Source organism: Oreochromis aureus, linkage group 17, assembly GCF_013358895.1.
Source record: "Oreochromis aureus strain Israel breed Guangdong linkage group 17, ZZ_aureus, whole genome shotgun sequence".
Lineage (NCBI taxonomy): Eukaryota > Metazoa > Chordata > Actinopteri > Cichliformes > Cichlidae > Oreochromis > Oreochromis aureus.
This window is the reverse complement of record NC_052958.1, coordinates 10,912,425-10,931,541: the sequence shown is the minus strand read 5'-3', so window position 1 is coordinate 10,931,541 and position 19,117 is coordinate 10,912,425. Positions and strand designations below refer to the sequence as shown.

Here is a 19,117-nt window from a genome sequence, read left to right as displayed (position 1 = left end):
ACTTCACAACAATTTGAGTTATTTCGAGCATGTTTCCAATCCAATCCAAACCAATTTTATTTATAAAGCACTTTAAAATACCCAGTACAGGACCAAAGTGCTGTACAGAAAATACGTTAAAAACAATAGAATAACAGAAAACAGCAAAAATAAATAAATAAAACACATAATACATCAAAATTAAAACAGCCCTATATTAGAAAAACAAGATAAAACAGCATAGATTCAGCTAAAAACAACTAAAATAATAAAAACCAATATCTCACGTGGTGTCAAAGGCCAGGGTAAAGAGGTGGGTTTTCAGAAGTCTGTCTGATCTCTAAAGGGAGATCGTTCCACAGTTTTGGAGTCACTTGTTTAACTAAATGTCTATATTTAAATATAATTTACAGCACATGAAACCAGTTTCACTACGCTTGCAATTATTCTTATTGTTCTAATTATTTACTATTCACATGCACAGACACAAGACCTCCTCTTACGTGCTATAAATAGCTGCAGCCGTGTGCAGTGGTCGTGCATGTAGATGTTTGATCTGGGGTTGCATGTGGCTTTGCCAATGCTTTGTATTTCAACCCTTCTTTGCATAGAGACAATAGCAGTTAGCAGCAGTTTTTGTTCTCTTTTAGTATTTGACACCAAAGAAAGCACATTTCCTTTTCAGTTTTGTCATGATAAGTGTTTAAACCGCATTTTCATATACAAGTGACTAGTTAGAGAAGTGTTTATATCCATCCTTGTGCTATGCAAGATGCAACATTTTGCAGGGTTTGTCTTTTATAAAAGAAGTCCATGCACACTTACAGCTTTCTAAAACTGAGTAAAACACTTTTACATGGTCATTCCTCCTCCTTATATGTCCATGTGAATCTGTCTTTGTTTGTGTGTTGATTAATCTTGATTACCTTCTGGTGTTGCAGTAGCTTTGGTGTTAGTGGTCAGTGTGCCAGGAAGCCAGGGATAATCCCTCTACTGCACTCTCTTCTCTATGTCTCCCTTGCTCTCTTTTTTCTGTTGTGACTAATTCGGTTGCGTTTGCCCGAAGGGAAGCGCATTGGCTTACTGACAGTGTCTGTGTGTTTACTTTTCTGGGTCTCGCTCCAGCATTTCAAGCTTTTGGTGGAAGAGCTTCATGTGAAAGGAGAGGGCAAAGTAAAAAAAGCAATGAAGGAGTCTTTCAGGATTCTCAATGAGGTTTGTCTTTCCTTGCCACAATCATAGCAACTGCTACCCCTTGGCTGTAATAATAGCGAAGCGAAGTTATTTAGGAATTCCTACCTCCACAATACACAGAGCTTGAGTGCAGATTTTAAAAACTGATTAAACTGGATGTGCATATTTATGTGTTTAGGCTACTGCACTGGGGCAGGGCAGCCTGTGTAACCAGGCAATCATGCTGATAACAGACGGAGCCATGGAGGACTTCCAGAATGTTTTTCAAGAGTTTAACTGGCCGGAACGACGGGTATTATAAAGACCAGCACAGTCAAATATCATCCTTTAAAAGCTGTTCAGAGTATTAAATTAGCGTGGCTTATCACGCCGTACTACATATAGCACCTGACTTTCTCTCCAGGTTCGAGTGTTCACCTATCTGATTGGACGGGAGATGACGTTTGCTGAAAATGTCAAATGGATTGCCTGCAACAACAAGGGTAAAGCCCAGTGTCTTTAAATTTGATGGCTTTGTTTGTGTTGTCACATTTGTTTGTACTGAGAAATCCTTCATAATCATTACAGGAAGACAGCAACAGTAATAAATTGAAGATTAAAGAATATTTTTTTGTGAAAAAGACTAATTTTCTGAATCTTACGAAACCCCAAAAGAGGTGTGCTGGCCCTGTGGTGATTCCAGGTGGCACTATGAGGAACTAAGTATCAGGTGCTGCCCCCTTGTGAATTACAAGGCATCAAGCAGCAGCTTAGGAAATAATCACATTAGTTCCTTCTAGCATATAAAAATCCATGGCTAAATAACTGATAATCAGCACAGATACACTGCAAACATATCCCTGGCCAAAAATGTCATAAGTGTGTCTCTGTAACAGGTGCAATCCAGTTTGTTGCATAAACTGATAGTTGCTTCTACCAGCAGGCAGATATCTGTCAAACAGATATTTTGTTGCTGTTTTCTTGCAAACAGCTTCTGCGTAAACCTTCTGGATGCAGTTTCAGTTTGCTTAATAGTGTTTGCACCAGCGCTCTTGGGAGATGTTACCAAGGGGAAATATGTTGCACATATTCACTTGGCAGAGCTTCAGTAGCCTGTTGTCGCTGAGCAGCTTCACTGCAGGTATCCCATTGACGTCACTGTCTCCCACTTGTAGAAATGCCACAAACCTTAGACTAAGCCAAGCTTTAAAGAACGTCAAAAACATATTTGTATCAGTGGGAGATTCAAGCTGGGATATTTGTTTCATGTTTTTGGAATACAGGGTGTTGTGATGTCTGATAAATGAGTTTCTTCTTCTAAATTTAATACCCAAAGGCAGAAACCTGAGTTAAAAATAATAGGTGAACAATTTATTTTCCAAAAACTAAAAAAAACGCTTCTCAGTTTTCTGAGTAGTTTATGATATGAGTTACAATACGTGTGTGTCTTTTCTGTGTCTTCTGCAGGTTATTACACTCATGTCTCAACACTGGCTGATGTCCAGGAAAACGTTATGGAGTACCTCCATGTTCTGAGCCGGCCAATGGTCATCAACCACGATCATGACATCATTTGGACTGAGGCCTATATGGACAGTGTGGTCAGTCTGCTTCTCATATTATTGTTGTTTTTTTGCATTTTTGTCACACTTTAATAAATGAAATAGTTATTTAAAAAACGTATTTTATATTTACTGGTTTTATCTTTGTTTAATATTTTTTGATGATCTGAAACATGTGAGTGTAACAAATATGCAAAAAATAAATATATAAAGAGAAATGAGGAAGGAGGCAAATATATTCACATATTCACTTAATTCTGAATATTTAGACTGTTTAGACGATTTGACAATCTTATTGGAGGTGTTATTTTTTAGCCATTCATGTGTCCTTTTTTCCCCATTTACCATTAACTTCAGTTCCCAAGTACAAAAAAGGTAATTGTATGTGGAGCTTTAGCTTTAGAGCTTTAGCTAGAAAAAGAAAATGAAGTGTAGCATTTGTAATGACATGCTTAAGTTTTGTTTAGTTAGCGGTTGCCAGTTTTTAGTCACCGCTAGTAGTTTCTTGTAACTCCAGTAGCTTTTGCTAAAGCTAAAGTTAGCTCATCCTCGAGATACCAGCTGGTCTAATGTTGTAAGTCTTGGTTTTTCACTTGAGACCACATTTCAAGTGGTTTTTCAAAATGCATTTCAAAATGCTTTATTATAAATTAATTTAATAACTGTTTTTTTAACTATACAAGTAATCTAAACTGACAAACCAAGTTTTGCGCATGCGCACAACACAAAATTTTTAACTATACAAGCCAGTGTTCTGGGAAGTCCACCATCCTACCTGACTACAAGCACCTTTAACCTGGCAAATCATCCCACCTTTGTTAATCTGAGCTAGATGCATACTTTAACAGCTAAAATTAAGTGGCGAACCAACCTTTGTGAATATGAGTCCTACTTTTATGTAGCAAATCACCCTACCTTTGTTAGCTAGAAAAATACTCTGACGGTTAAAATTAAGTGCCAAACCATCCTACCTTTGTGAATGTTACCTACAAGCATACTTTAACGGGTAAAAGGAAGTGGCAAACCGTCCTGGCTTTATGAATATGAGCTACAAGCATACTCTGATGGGCAAAGTTAAGTGGCAAACCATCATACCTACTTAAATTTGTGCTGGAATTAGTCTGTGACAGCAGAAATGTGCATAAACTACTTACGGTAGGACGTTTTGCCAAAGTAGGATGGTTTGTCAGAACACCGGTACTAGCTTTTTTAAGAGTTAGCTTGTTGAATTAATCTCCAAATCACTTCTTTTTTCAAACTCTGTAAACAAACCGGGATTTGTTTTTGTTTTTTATTATTAATGAATTAATTTTTTGTCCACAGGCTAACTAATTTAACTGAAAGTGTGTTTATTGTATCACAGCTGTTTAACACTCAGGCACAAAGCCTGCTCCTGATGACCTCAGTAGCCATGCCTGTGTTCAGCAAGAAGAGAGAGACTGTAAGTAGTTTTTTACAACTTTGACCTCACATTGTGTCTTTGTGTTGATAATGGTAAATTAAACTGAAATGAAATTGTGATAGATCATAACAGAAGTGGAAGTTTATATTCATAAATTTGTATAAGAAATAGGGTTAAAACAGAAGGAATCAGCCTTGATCTGAAAGAAACAGGCTGCCCGAAATCTGGAAGCCTTGTTTGATTCAGTATTAAGTTTTGAATGACAGATCAAAAATCCTTCCTTCAGACCAGAGCTGTCTGCAAAATCAAACCACTGCTCTAACAGTGTGACAAAGCAAAGATCAACCAAAAGTCACTCACTTATCTCCAGCTAGTTCACAATACTGCATCGAGGCTTCATGCTGGTATCATCTCAGATTTTATTTGAGCTTACTGTTTATATTTTGTTTCACAGTGAACTTTCTGAGAGTTATTTAATGTGTTTTCGATATATTTAAAATTCTAAAATGATGTTTTTACCTCATAAAGTTATCTCACGGGATTCTACTGGGAGTGGTAGGAACTGATGTTGCCTTGAGAGAACTGATGAGATTAGCTACAAGATACAAGGTAAACCAGAAATCAACACACGCTGTAACACATATTCTGTACTTCAGTACTGTCAGCAGTTTGCTTCCTTATGGCTGTCTGCTTATGGTCCTTTTTTTAGCTGGGTGTCCATGGCTACGCCTACCTCATCACCAATAATGGGTACATCCTGTCTCATCCTGACCTGCGACCTCTGGTACGAGGATTTTTTTGTTGGTATTAGATAATGGATTATGAGTATATGCCTCTTATTTTAAAAGCATACTTTTTTGTCTGTGTGCCTGTGCTTGTGTATGGCAGTATAAAGAGGGTAAGAAGCTAAAGCCTAAACCCAACTACAACAGCGTGGATCTGTCAGAAGTGGAATGGGAAGACAGCGAAGAAAAAGTGGGTAACATACACTTACACACATTTTTGACCCTTTTATTTCACTTTTTTTCTTCGACTTATAGTTTAAGGTGCTGATATAGCTTAACTTTGTTTTTTTAGCTGAGGACCGCCATGGTTAAAGGAGAAACCGGAAACTTGTCTTTAGATGTGAAAACTTCAGTCGATAAAGGAGTGAGTAATTTTGTTCTTCAGGAGTCTGTTGGTGTAAAAGGAGACATCGTGACTATTATATCAGTTATTTCCTCTTTTTGTCCCGTGTACCTCTTTTTCCAATAGAAAAGCTGTCTTTTTGTGCTCACTGTGGTGTTTATGAAGCTTGTTTTTCTTACAGAGAAGAGTGATGTTCCTGAAGAATGATTACTACTATACTGTCATCAGTGAGACACCATTCAGGTTTGTCCAGTTTCTTTAAACCATATAAACTTTAAAAAAAACCATATAAACAAAGCAAGTCTCCTTACATTTTCTATTGCCTTCTTAAAATTTCCCACATACTTTAACGGTCTTGGCCTTGTCTGTGTTGACAGTCTGGGTATAGTGTTGAGTCAAGGATATGGACAGTATATCTTCATAGGAAATGTCTCTGTTGAGGAGGGTAAGTGTCCAGTCTCTGTTTATCTGCGTTTGTGTCTGGTTTTCATACACCATGGCTTATGTCTTGACTTCTCTTCTTACGCAGGTCTTCACGACTTATTGGCTCCTGATCTGACCATAGCCAACGAGTGGTGAGTTTAACTTGCAGAGTAATAGGTTGTGAGATTGGTCATGTTTCCCATTTTTCTACAGGATGGTTTATCTGGTGTTCTGACAAACCGTCCTACTTTGGAAAATTGTCCTACCCGTAGGTTAATTTGACGGTGACTTCTGACAACCCCCAACCCTAAACATAACCATGAGAAACTTTCACAGTGGCTTCAAAAAATGAAATGAATTTGCAGTTTTGTGTTGTGCTCATGCGCAGCGCATGCAAAGAAACAATGGGTAAGATGGTTTGTGAGGTAGGACAAAATCCCAGAACGCTGGCTATGTTGCACATAAAGTCAGAGTTTTCAGTGTAATTAAGGTGGTTCCTTTTAACCCTAACTTAAGCTGAACACATAACCTGGTCTGGAGCAGGTTTCAGTTTTGAAATCGGTTGGTAACACCACATTTTCATTAGACAGCTTTTATAGCAAAGTGCTGTCTAGATTATCTGATGTACTATTCATTTTTTATAAATGGAGCTTATTCGGTCAGAGCTTATAAACTACATCAAAAGAAGCTGTAAAGTTACAGCAGTGCAAACTGCATGTGTGGCATTGTCACAGGAATTTTCTTACATTCAGCATAAAACATTGATGCAGAAAATAAATGTTTTGTGTATAAATGTTTTATGTTGAGCCTAATCTGCTGCTAAGTCTCTTTCACACTGCCAAAATTGCAGCTGCTTGAACCCAAATTAGAAGATTGATGGGTCACATTTGTAGGCTATATATCAATGAGAGCATTCAATCAATAAAATTAATTTTCCCTTTGATCTGGTAGCAGACTAATGTGATTTCCCCGTCTCCTGGATTAGGAAATGGGAGAGAGTTAAATCTGAATGCACTGAGTAACCTTATGTTTAAACGTATCAAAAATTTCATATCTCTGATCTGCAGCAGCTGCACAGTGAGTGCAAAATAATAATGTTAATAAATATATTAGATTGAGATAATATATTTGTTTTACAGCTCTGCATGCTTATGACGATTCTGAGTTCACAATTTTCAGCAGCATTAATCTCTGCCTCACTCTTAGCAGTATTATTGCATTTTACTGTTTCATTCTTTATTTTCTTTATAGACATCTTATCATCTTATATTAGATTGAAATAGTCAGAGCTTAGATTGAAAAAAAAATGTTTTTGTTAGTGGTGGCTGGCAAATAGCTTCTAAGGTGCATTACCACCACCCCCTGGGGTAATAGCATGTTACATACTACAAGGTGCCCATAAACAAAGGAGAACATATATATTTTAAGAAACAGTTGCATAAACTGTTGGTTATTTTTTCTTTCTTTCGTTTTTATTTAGTAACTTTGACGATATTTGAAAATCATCACTGTGCTTAATTGACATATGTGTGCGTTTGTAGGACCTACTGTGAGACAGACATTGACCCAGCACACCGCAAGCTGAGTCAGCTTCAAGCTGTGGAACGATACCTCACGGGCAAAGAACCAGATCTGGAGTGTAAGTCGTGACTTAATGTCAAGCATCGCATCTCTTCAACTCGACGTGTTTTACCTGTTAAAGCTGAAATTCAAAGAACAAAAATGTGATTTCAGCTTTGCTCCAATTTTCTTTAAAAAAAATCAATGTCAGAAGTATAAAAACTTGTGTTTAGTTGGATATTTTTTTGTTGCTGCTTCTTGGTAATAAATCTTATGCTGCTGGAAAGCCTGTTTATTTCCCCCTAAATGGTGCCATTTATATTTATTAAATAAATAAATTGTTTAAATTTGCTTCTTCTTGAATTCAGTCATCCAATCCAGTAAACTGCACATACAGTAAGTTATTATGATGATTATGTTTTTCATGGGTCCATGATTTATTATGTCTTGGTGTGATTTATCGCCAAGAAGCACTGTTACAACAAAGAAATAATCAACCAAACCAAAAGTTAATACATTTTTCTGCTAAGTTTATATACCAATAGGTATATGTCACTTGTGACTTTGTGCGATGTGCAGGAGTAAGCATTTAATGCTGAGTTTTGTACAACTCAGCATCAAATATGCCAGAGAATACTGAATCACAGGGAGATACTAATATGCAGGAAATTAGAACAGGGAATAAACAGTAATGAGTCACGACGTGACTCGAAACTGGAAATAAACTCAGCACAAAACAGAAAACTGTAACCAAAATGAATCAGGAAGACATCTAAACAGGGAATACTTTGTTCCCCCCACAAGGGAGGTAACAAAGAACAAGTAACACAAGCAATGTTGCAAAAGAAACAGCACTCAAACATACTGTAGGGTCATTCTCAACGTTAACTCACAAAACTCAAAGCCCAGGGTCCAGAACTCAGGGACCATAACAGTATAAAAGTAGACTATTATACTTATGTTCCCTCTGCTTTCTCTGAACAGGTGATATGCAGCTGCTGCAACAAACGCTGTTTGATGCTGTGGTCACGGCTCCCATGGAAGCTTACTGGAACGCCCTTATGCTCAACGTATCTGGGTGAAAGTGAACACAAATGTTCCTTCAGTTCATGCCACCAACTTTTTACTCAGTTGGTGATTCTTATCTGTAGTAACATATATTTTTTCCTCTTTATGTGTGTATGTGCGTTTGTTTGTTTCTCCCTCTTGCTCTCTCAGTATGGATGAGGGAATTGAAACAGCATTCTTAGGGACCCGTTCAGGCCTCATAAGGTTTCTGAGGTATACCGGTATTGAGAAAAGAATTGGCAAGTGAGTAAGAAAAGTCCAACTGCATCTAATTTGTCATGCTATTATATCCAAATACAAACTGGTGTCAAAAAGATGTATAAAAGGTTTACCTTAGACTGATGGTAATTGAAGACCTGATGATGACTTTATGCCCCCTTCTTGGTTAATTAAAGGTAAACTGAAGTTAATCCCTGACACCCAGGTCGCATCTTTTGGGAGAGTTTTCTGTGTAGAAACACAGTTAGCATATATCCAAAACATTTGACTTCTGTTTAGGCTGTATTTGCATTTAGACATCAGGGTTTTAAGATATGACAGACACAGCTACAACCATCAATTTAAGCAAAGATGAAGATACAAATAAGTCTTCCACTACTCTCACTACTCTCTCTATTGCTCACCCTGGGGTTGCCCTCCCCCAGGCTTGTCCCTGTGGCTTCCTGTCCTGGGGTTTGGGATTGGCTGTTCTCCTGCCCTGCACTGCGGTTCTTTGTTCCAATTCAAGGAATCTCCTCTATTTGTATTATTACACCCATTAATCGCCATATTGCAATATTACAAGCAATCCCAAACTATAGTCTCTTTAACTCTAATGTATATTCATTAATCTGTTATTCTCAACATTAGTAAATCCTTTCTTTAGATATATCTCTTGAAAAGCAATGGCTGTCTTGTTAAGGCAATTTAATATCACTAGTTTTTGTTTTCCAATTTTAGTTTCCCACTTTATCCAGTTGCTCTTTTCCATGTGTCCAAGACTCTTCTTGTTAGTTACGTAGTGGGTTGTTCTTTAAGCATATTTTGTCTCTCCCCAGGTCTTTCCTGACCTCCACAGACAAGGAGAATATGTTCACCCTGGACCATTTCCCAGTGTGGTACCGCAGAGCAGCTGAGTACCCAGCTGGAAAGTTTCTATATTACATGCCCAGACAGGACACTAGAGGTAGGAGGACATACCTTTACTTAGTATACACACACCCACAAAATCAAAAAAAACAAACAAATCCTACGAAATACAATTTATGATGGTGTTTTTTCTTTTTTTTTTTTGCAATGTTCAGCAGATTGTGCAAATAATCCCCCCGTGTAAGGCTAGTTTCTGTACCGTCTTTGGGGTACAGCTGCTCTTTTCTGTTTCCCTCTATGTGTATTAATGCATTTTGCATAAATCCTGAAACATCGTGAAAAAAAACAACATCCTGAGCTACTCTGATCACCCACTTTATAACATCTTCAAGGAAACATCAGTACTGGAAGACTCCTCTCTTTTTGTTGTAAAGTGAAGAGATACAGGAGAACATTTGCACCCACTGCCCATATGCCTTTTCAAGTGTCATACAAATAGCAGATGAGCCCCGTCAGACACGTGAATTTCCCTAAATATAGTTTTTCTTATTCTTATTATTCTTATTTGCATCAACAAAGTTCTTCGACTGGTTAGGAGAGATCGGGAAATGTGCTTTTATTGAGGCAAAGTGTAAAGTATTTCATCCAGCTTGATGTATATCCTAAGCCAGTTCATTAGTGAAATGATGTAAATCCTGCTGTCTTGATGAACAGTTTTCGGCATCAGAGTGTGAATATTAACAGCCGTGTCATCTTTGCCATCACATCATACTAACCTCATTTTTTTTTGTAGTTGAGAAAGGAAAAGTCAGGGGGAAAAAAAGCATGCAAGTTCGAACCTGGCTTTCCCCTGCCTCTGGATTAAATTCTCTTATTTTGCTCCACTGGAATAAAATGTATTTTTAAAGAGCTTTGAAAAATATGTTGGCTGTAAAGCGATTTAGCCTGCGACAGAGGGCAGGAATGTAAATTTAATCTCCACTACACAGTGCACAGTGTGCAGCTGGAAACACTGCTGCTCCTAATGACAGAACACAGTGGTTGTGTATTTTCTGCATCTATTTCCTTTGACTTACATACATAGTTTTTTAGAACTATAAAGGAATTTTAGGGGCGTTATGTTGACAGGTGATAATCATTTTGTGGTGTATTTCCACGCTTGTGAGATGTACTTTTGCATATAAACTAGTTCCCAATACGTATTAGGAGTTTGATAAATGTAGTGTGTTGTTCTTAGATGTATTCAGGGACTATGAGGCTGACTATAGCGCCACCTTGAGTGCAGAAGAGGTGGAAACCCAAGTGGAGGAGGGAGGGAATAATCAAAGGGAGGCGGAGAATGAGGAGGAGGAGGAGCAGGAGGGTAGAGGAAAACTGTTTCTTTTACTTGGCATGCCTCCTCTTTTTCATTTGATTTTTAGCAGATAAGTCCTGTTGTCCCTGTTTTCGATTTGTTTCTCTTCTGACTTTTTCTTGGTCTGTCGTTCTTTTTTTCCCCTTCTTTCTCTTTCACTCTCCCTCTCATTGCATGAGCATGCAATTAAAGTATGGAAACCTCCTCTCCTTTCTTAGAAAGCCTTCTCGTAAAGCCATCTTAGTTACATAGTTTTTTGGGCATTATTTTTTTTCCCATGCTGTCATTGTGTCTTTTTTGTCTTAGTGACCGAATAACAGAATTATAAACACGGTGCACATGGACTAATATAACACACTGACAACATCCTTCTGTTATAAATGTATTACTCGATTAGCTCTCATAATCTGTGTTACATAATGGCTTAAAATGTTAATCTGGCTGGTATGTGTGGTTTGATGACAGTTGGCGTCAGCTGCCACGAAGGCTCAGAGTAGATGCACGGAAGAAGCATGTGCAAATTTATTAAATTAATTCAAGCTACCTCTCCAGTCCAAGTCAGCCTGTCACATATATATGTTTTATTTGAAAAAAACACACATTTTTGACATGCTTGAGCTTAAATTTCAACTGCCACAATCACTAGGTGTACGAGGATATAAATATTTCTAAGAACATTTTCCGCATGCACATACAGTAATCCTGCATGTCTGTATATCTGGAAAGCATCCGTGCATGCACGCATACTTGGATTTATAAGGTACTGTTAATACCTGCTAATTGTGTGTGTTGTTCTACCAGCAGGGAGGATCGTGATTGCTGCCACTGCTGTCACTGTGACGGTGGGCAAGAAAACTGCACTTGCTGGAGGTAGGATGACAACTTCTGTTTTAATACACACCCTATCTGTCTCTTGCACACATGCTTCATCCCACCGCTGCCTCCCTCTTTCTCATTTCTTTTTAATCTCCTCTTACCTCTCCTTTCTCTTTCAGTGTTTTCTCTGCCTCTAAATTTTCCATTTCTCTTGTAAAACACTCAACCCCTGCATATTTAAAGCATGTTGTTCTTCTCCAGTTTGCTCTCTCGCTTTTGTTCTTTTCTCCCTCATCCGTGTCTGAATTTTCTTAGGTTTTCACCAAGTAAACTCAGCTTGCTGCAAAATGTATCGGTGGATTTGTTGATGACATTCGAACTTGTTGAGTGGATGTTAATTGCCTGTGGTGTCAATTATCAGCAAGACTTTGCTTTGTTTGGCTTAAGCTCTGGCCCCTTGTGACACTGATGTGTGTGTCACATTATTGCATTTGAAAAAAAAAGGGAGCTGTAATTGAGTGTGTCTCATTTTGTACGTTCAGAGTCTTTGGCTTTGTTTCAGTGATTCGCTGATGTGCAGGTTAGTGTTTGTGTGTGTGTTTGTGTGTGTTTTCCCTGGTAAGTACATCTGTGACTGACACACTCATCAGTCATAATTATCCAAGCGAAGAATCTCTGAACAAGTTTGCGTGCGTGGCTGTCAGCATTTGGTGTCTCACTAAGATGACAGATAGACAGAAGCACAGTTAAACACACTGACACAAACACGCGCTTATCTGTGTTCCACAGCTTTCCTAGAAATAGTCTCAGGTGTGAAAATCGTGTTAAATTTGGAAGTGGAAAACAGGAGAGAAGGGAGATATGAGAAAGAGTTTAAAATACATGTTTCTGTCTTTCTCTCAGCCTTGCCAATTGTCATTTTTTACAGTTTCTCAGTTTTCTTTCTTTTGCCTCATTCTTCCTCGCGCTGTTGGTTTAGAATCCACACTGTTGCAAAAGGCTGAACTTAGACCTACGATTTAGCTTACTGAATCTATTATGGGGTTTCATTAAACCACAAGCTACAAAGGAAAGATGGATGTGAAATAATTATGATGTCTAAAAACAGTATTTGATGATGTGTGCAGTATAAATGAGATATATTCAAAAAATATGGTTATAACAAGAACATTTTTTGAATTATACATTCACCAGCTTTTTCAGGTTCAAGTGCTGTTCAAGTGCTCTTAAAACAATTAATTTAATTATCCAGTCACATGGCTGCAACTCAGTGGATATATTCAAGAAGACATGGTCAAGACAAAGTTCCAACTGGGTATCAGAAAGTTGATTTTAAGTGACGTATGAAAAAAAGAGAGGATATCCAAGGAGCAGCAGTCCTCTAGGTAAAAATATCCTGTTGATGTCAGAGGTCAGAGGAGAATGACCAGACTGCTTTGAGATGATAGGAAAGCAACAGCAACTCAAATAACCAGGTGTGATAACCAAGGTATGCAGATGAGCACCTCTGAGCGAACAACATGTCAACCCTTCAAACTGATGGGCTACAGCAGCAGAAGACCACACTGGGTGCCATTCCTCTCAGCCAAGAACAGGAACCTGAAACTTGGTCAGTAGAAGATTTGGGTTGCTTAGCCTGCCTCCATTTCTGCTGTGACGTTTTAATGGTGTGGTCAGAATTTGGCATGAACAACATGAAAGCATGGATCAGTGGTTCAGTGTATCAGTGGCTTTATATCAATGGATGCTGGTGATATAATGGTGTGGCAGATATTTTCTTGGTACACTTTGGGCCCCTTAATACCAAATGAGCATTCTTTAAACACCACAGCCTACCTGAGTGTTGATGCTGACCATGTCCACCCCTTTGACCACATTGCACCCATCTTCTGATCTATTTCCAGTAGGATAATGCTACATGTTACAAAGCTCAAACCATTTCAAACAGTTTTTTTGAACTAAGCAGTCCATTCACTGTATTCAAATGACCTCCACAGTCACCATATTTCAATCTAATAGAGCAGCTCTGGGATGTGGTGAAATAGGAGAGTTACATCATGGATGTGCTGCTAACAAATCCAACCCAGTACTAGGAAGGAGTATCTAATAAAGTGTTTTCTGAGTAAATATAATAATCACCATTTCATGGGCACAAAAGTTAAAGTTCGTCACTAGATGCCAAGTCCATCAACTTCTCTCCAAGCTGCAGCAAACTCAGAGGGGATGGCTTTATAAACTTATTGGTATGTGTGTGTCAGGAACACATACACACACCAAGTCTCTCACAAGCACATGACTCAGTGTGTTTCACCCTTTGATGCTCCTCTTTAAATCCTCACATACATCTCTCTTTTCTTACCCTCTGCCTTCCGAAGCTGTCAGATCTGTCTGCCTTCACATCACATTTCTCCTCTCTGTGTTTCCTTTTCTCTTTTCCCTGTCATGTCATTTTTTTCTCATACCCCTTCGCCCTAACTTCCTCTCTACCTTTGTTACTTACTGCAATGGAGGCTTTCTTGTCGAGAGTAACATTCACATAGCAAAATCAAATATTTAGAAGCTGCTTGGTCAAGGAACTCGAGCACATACTCTTAAAGCTGTATTCACTCCTTGTAGTGCATATTATATGCTTATGCATTGTGGAAAATGAGAAAGGTAATGTAAGCACAATGAAAAGACAGAGCAACTTGCACACATGTGCCAAAATAAAAAGAGAAGCACAGAAATGTGAAGACAAATAGTTTGAACTTTCAGTTGATTGGATATATGATGACTATCTTCACTTCTGTGTTTCAAATTGCACTAATGTTTGTACCTAATAATGTTGCAAATTACACATTAACTAAAAAAATCCTAAATACAAAATATATTTAGTATTTGCATCTAAAAATATTGCAATTCTACTTATAACCACTGAGTGTCAGTGTTTATCTGGACAGAACACAGTCAGTTGTCCATCAGCGTCTCTGTGCATCTTGTGCTCAGCTTTCATGCTCATTTAGTGGCAGATTTAATTTCTTCTTCTTTTATGAAAGCCATGGATTTCCTGTGTCAGAGGCTGATCCAAAATCAGTGCACAGTGACTACAAAAAGACTGTGTTTATACAGTCTGAGGGCTCAGCAATGGATTAGAATATCTCTGTGGCATAAGTGACATGCTGTATGTAAATAAACCTATTCCTACTGACGCAGAGGCAGACTGAGAAAGAGGAGGAAAGAGTGATGAGTGTGGGTAAATAAAAAAAGACAGAGACAGAGGGATGGAGCAGGCAAAGGATAAAGAGAAGACATTTGACATGGAGGAGGAGGAGGAGAGGAGGCAGTGAATAAGGATATAAATGAGCGAGAAAAGGAGGTAAGATCAGGGCGGAGACAAAAAGGACACACAATAGACCAGACTGAGCAAGTGATAAAGAGACAGAGATGAGAGAAAGGAAGGTGAGAAGATTAAAAAATGATAGGAGAAGAAGTGACAAAAAGATAAATTGAGACAAGATAACTGAGAGAGGAATGGACCCAGAGAGAACAATGAAAGGTGAGAGGAAAACGAGGGAAAAGTGTGGGAAAATATATACCTATATTCAGATTAGGATTAGGATTCAACATTATTGTCATTACACATTTAAAAATACAGGGTAATGAAATACAGTTTGCATCTAATCAGAAGTGCAAAGAGCAGTAAGTGCAATAAGAGCAGATTATATAAGGGCAGTGTAAAAGGTGGGAATAGTTATGTACAGATTATGTACAAGTAAGTTAAGTATACAGATGTTTATATTGCTATACAGATGTACTACAGACAAATGTACAGATGTACTGATGTATACATATGTACAGATCACAGATGAACTGTATAGCATACAGATGTTCTATATTGCTGTACAGAGGGGCAGATAAACAGATGTACTATGAATAAATATACAGATGTGCTACACATATACAGATGTACCGATGTGTGGTAATCTACAGAGTGCTATGACTATAGCTACAGTAGTGGAAGAGTAGCACTCTGAACAGACTATAGGACTAATAGTGAACAGTGAACAGTGTAAGTACGTACTGTAACAGAGACTATGCTATGTCGGTGTCCTAAACTATAGCAGTACCCAATTTGAGCATACAGTGAATGTTGAGAATGAATGACAGTCATGATCATGGTCATTGGAGGGATAAGGGGGAGGAGGAGTGTAGAAGGTTAAGTGAGTGTGAATGGAAAGGTTCAGCGGGGGACTGAGTTCAGTAGGGTGACAGCTGTGGGGAAGAAGCTGGTCCTAAACCTGCTTATTGTAGAGCCTCCTGGAGGGGAGGAGCTGGAGGAGTTTATTGGGAAGATATAGTCCCTGAGAATGATGCATGCCCAGCATAGACACATCTGCTTGTGGACATCCTCAATGGCAGGACGTGGAGTCCCTGTGATGCGTTGGGCGGTTTTCACCACCCGCTGCAGTGCCTTGTGGTCAGCAACAGAGCAATTCCCATACCAGACTGTGACACAGTTGGTCATGATGCTCTCTATTGCACAGCAGTAAAAGTTACCCAGTAAGTCAGCAGACAGGTGGTTCTTCTTCAGTGTCCTCAAGAAAAAGAGGCGCTGATGGGCCTTCTTGACCAGGCTGGAGATGGAGATGTCCCCAGGAACTTGAAGCTGGAAACCCGTTCAACAGCCGTGCCATTTATGTAGAAGGGGACATGGGTGTCTCTCTTCTCCTTCCTGAAGTTCACAATGAGCTCCTTGGGTTTTCTGGTATTCAGGAGCAGGTTATTGTCAGCGCACCATACAACTAGGTGCTTTACCTCTTCCCTGTAGTTAAACTCATCATTGTCACTGATGAGACCAATCACTGTCGTGTCATCCACAAACTTGACGATGGACTTGGATCCATACCTAGGTCTGCAGTCATGGGTGAAAAGGGAGTAGAGGAACGGGCTCAGCACACAGCGCTGTGGAGTGCCAGTGTTGAGTGTGATGTTGGTAGAGCAGTTATGGCCTGACCTAACATGCTGGGTTCTGTTGGTCAGAAAGTCCATGATCCACTTATAGATAGAGTTGCTGATTCCAATTTCCACAAGTTTAGTGATCAGCTTGGAGGGAATAACTGTACTGAATGCTGAGCTGAAGTCAACAAACAGGATTCTTGCATAAGTATTCTTGTTATCCAGGTGTGAGAGTACACAGTGTAGCGCTGTGGATACAGCATCCTCTGTACTCCTATTCGATAGGCAAATTGGTGAGGATCCAGTGTATGGGGCAAGCATGTCTTGAGGTGTGCCAGGACCAGTCGCTCAAGGCACTTCATAACTATGGGTGTGAGTGCTACAGGGCAATAGTCGTTCAGACACGTTGGTGATGAGTGTTTCGGCACTGGTACAGTGGAAGTGGTCATGAAGCACGCTGGTTCTACTGACTGGGCAAGCGACAGGTTAAAGACCCCTGCAAGCTGAAACATATATATTTTATATATATAAAGGTATAGGCTAATTAATGCTGTTTTTGACATTGTATACTTATTCTACCTATATCTGCTGATGTGCTCTTTAATCCAGATTATATTTATTAAATAAGTAGTCCTTATATTCTTTTAAACCTTATATTTAGTCTAAATGCAAATATGACATAGGTGTGATATGTTTTTATTTAAAACAATGCATATTGACTAGGAAATGCTTCATCACCATCTTCATATCATCATTGTCATAATCACAATCATCATAACAACACGACACATGTAGATTTCTGAGCAGTGTAGTCTCAGAGGCCCTTGGTCATCATGGCTGCTGCAGTTTTTACGTAACAAACTAGAATTTATTGTTCTTTATGCACACAGACTATAGGAACAGGATCAAGCTAGCTAAGATACTTAGCTACAAACAACACAAGACCTGCAGACCAGGGGGTGAGAGGACAGTGTTTCTGGATTCATAGACAGAGTTTAGCTTTTGCTTTCGTTACGGCGCTACCTCAGAGTCTCTAAAATTCAAGGTTATATCACACAGTATTTAATGTCAGCATGTGCATCCATGAAGACGTCCACTCTGAAGCTCATTTGGAAATTGCTTTTGCTCGATCGCTTTCTGCATTTTTCAGGTTAGTGAAGCAGCCATTGTTATTAAATTCTGACAAATCTTAAGTTATAATGTACACCCGACTTGTTTTGAACTCTATGATGAGATGCTCTTTCTGGTCATCAGTCAGCTCTCTTGCATCCAGAAGAGCTTGACTTACTTTTTCTGAGCTTTTCCAAATTGTTCTCGTTGTAACTTAAATACATATTGACATAGTTATTATATTGTAAAAACAATCCATTAAAAATAAGCTTGTAGATACAGATTTTGACATCTTTGTAATTGCAATATAGACAGAAAGTATCTTCATAAATGCAAATACTGTTTGTTATTTTAAAATAACTCTGTTTGCACATGATTGAAATATTACCCAAGGACTTCCAGTCGTTCATCATAACAGCAACTCTGCCGTACTTTGTGAAGTAAAAAGTCCATTCCTAGATGCCTACTTTACCTACCTAAAGAATTCCTGTGATAATATTAGCCTCATCATGGAAATCACTTAATTAGGAAAATTAAATACCTTTTTTGCCTCATTCCAGTTTAAGATTACAGAAGATGCATTGGCAATTCTAAATGAAAATTTGGGAGCATTTAAGGAACATGTAGATACCAGTCAAAAGGTAGCAGTTATTATTTATAGTACAGTACTTTCCAATCAACATTTGCCATCATATCCAGAGTTTATGTCAGTATATTTAAATGAAACACAGACTTTATTTGTGTGCATGAAATACACACGCAGGGATATAATTTGGTCCTCCTGGAAATACTAATCCTGTACAAACAGGGCTTAAGTCAGCATTATGAAAAAATATTTGTAGGAGATAAAGCCACTGCTATTAAATTTAAAAAAAAAAAATACATGTTAGAGCTCTATGCCAAATGATCCCAACCAGATAAACATTAGGCATAAGCTGGTAAACTCTTTCTATGCTTCTTTCAGAAAGCTTACCAGCTAGTCAACACAAATAAATGGAAACAACAAAGAAATGTTACACAGATATTTAAATCTAAAACAGAACATAGAAGCCATTAACACAATAAAACACATACGTCATGAATTGATACAGAAAAACCGTAAACGGCTACTTTAAACGATTCTGGATTGTTGGGCCAACACACCATAGAAGACTAGTATAATAATATTTATCTGCATCATACCCAGGTATAAGATAACACACTATTAATATAAGTTTATTCGCAGCCAATCAAAATTGAGAGGGAACAATAGTTTTAGTATGGGAGGGGGAGCTTAAGTTAGTTATTTTACTCTGCTAACTGTAAAATAATAACGTTTACCAGGGCATAGATAGGGATACTCATGAAAACACTACGTAAAGAGCAAACAATCAAACCGTTTTTGTGACTGCACTGAGAAACGAGTGTTAATCAAGCGATTCCTCTCAAATTAACGATGATTACGTTTTCTTTTTAAACACAAGGACTCTTTGGCAGTGACATTTTCATGCAACTTCCATTGCATATTGCAGACTGTTCAAGAAAAACAAACAGACAAGA

General features: G+C 38.4%; 1 protein-coding gene across 1 annotated transcript in view; it reads left to right on the top strand.

Moving 5' to 3' along the window:
- Positions 1-19,117, top strand: part of cacna2d4a (calcium channel, voltage-dependent, alpha 2/delta subunit 4a) — a 94,968-nt gene that overhangs the window by 11,390 nt on the left and 64,461 nt on the right. Inside the window, exons 11-27 of the mRNA XM_031726636.2 lie at positions 1,105-1,194; positions 1,352-1,465; positions 1,577-1,655; positions 2,620-2,753; positions 4,078-4,155; positions 4,645-4,725; positions 4,826-4,900; positions 5,005-5,091; positions 5,194-5,265; positions 5,426-5,487; positions 5,622-5,689; positions 5,774-5,819; positions 7,209-7,306; positions 8,212-8,305; positions 8,446-8,538; positions 9,333-9,460; positions 11,519-11,587. Coding sequence (XP_031582496.2) covers positions 1,105-1,194; positions 1,352-1,465; positions 1,577-1,655; positions 2,620-2,753; positions 4,078-4,155; positions 4,645-4,725; positions 4,826-4,900; positions 5,005-5,091; positions 5,194-5,265; positions 5,426-5,487; positions 5,622-5,689; positions 5,774-5,819; positions 7,209-7,306; positions 8,212-8,305; positions 8,446-8,538; positions 9,333-9,460; positions 11,519-11,587 — 1,468 coding nt within the window. The remainder of the gene's footprint in view (positions 1-1,104; positions 1,195-1,351; positions 1,466-1,576; positions 1,656-2,619; positions 2,754-4,077; positions 4,156-4,644; positions 4,726-4,825; positions 4,901-5,004; positions 5,092-5,193; positions 5,266-5,425; positions 5,488-5,621; positions 5,690-5,773; positions 5,820-7,208; positions 7,307-8,211; positions 8,306-8,445; positions 8,539-9,332; positions 9,461-11,518; positions 11,588-19,117) is intronic.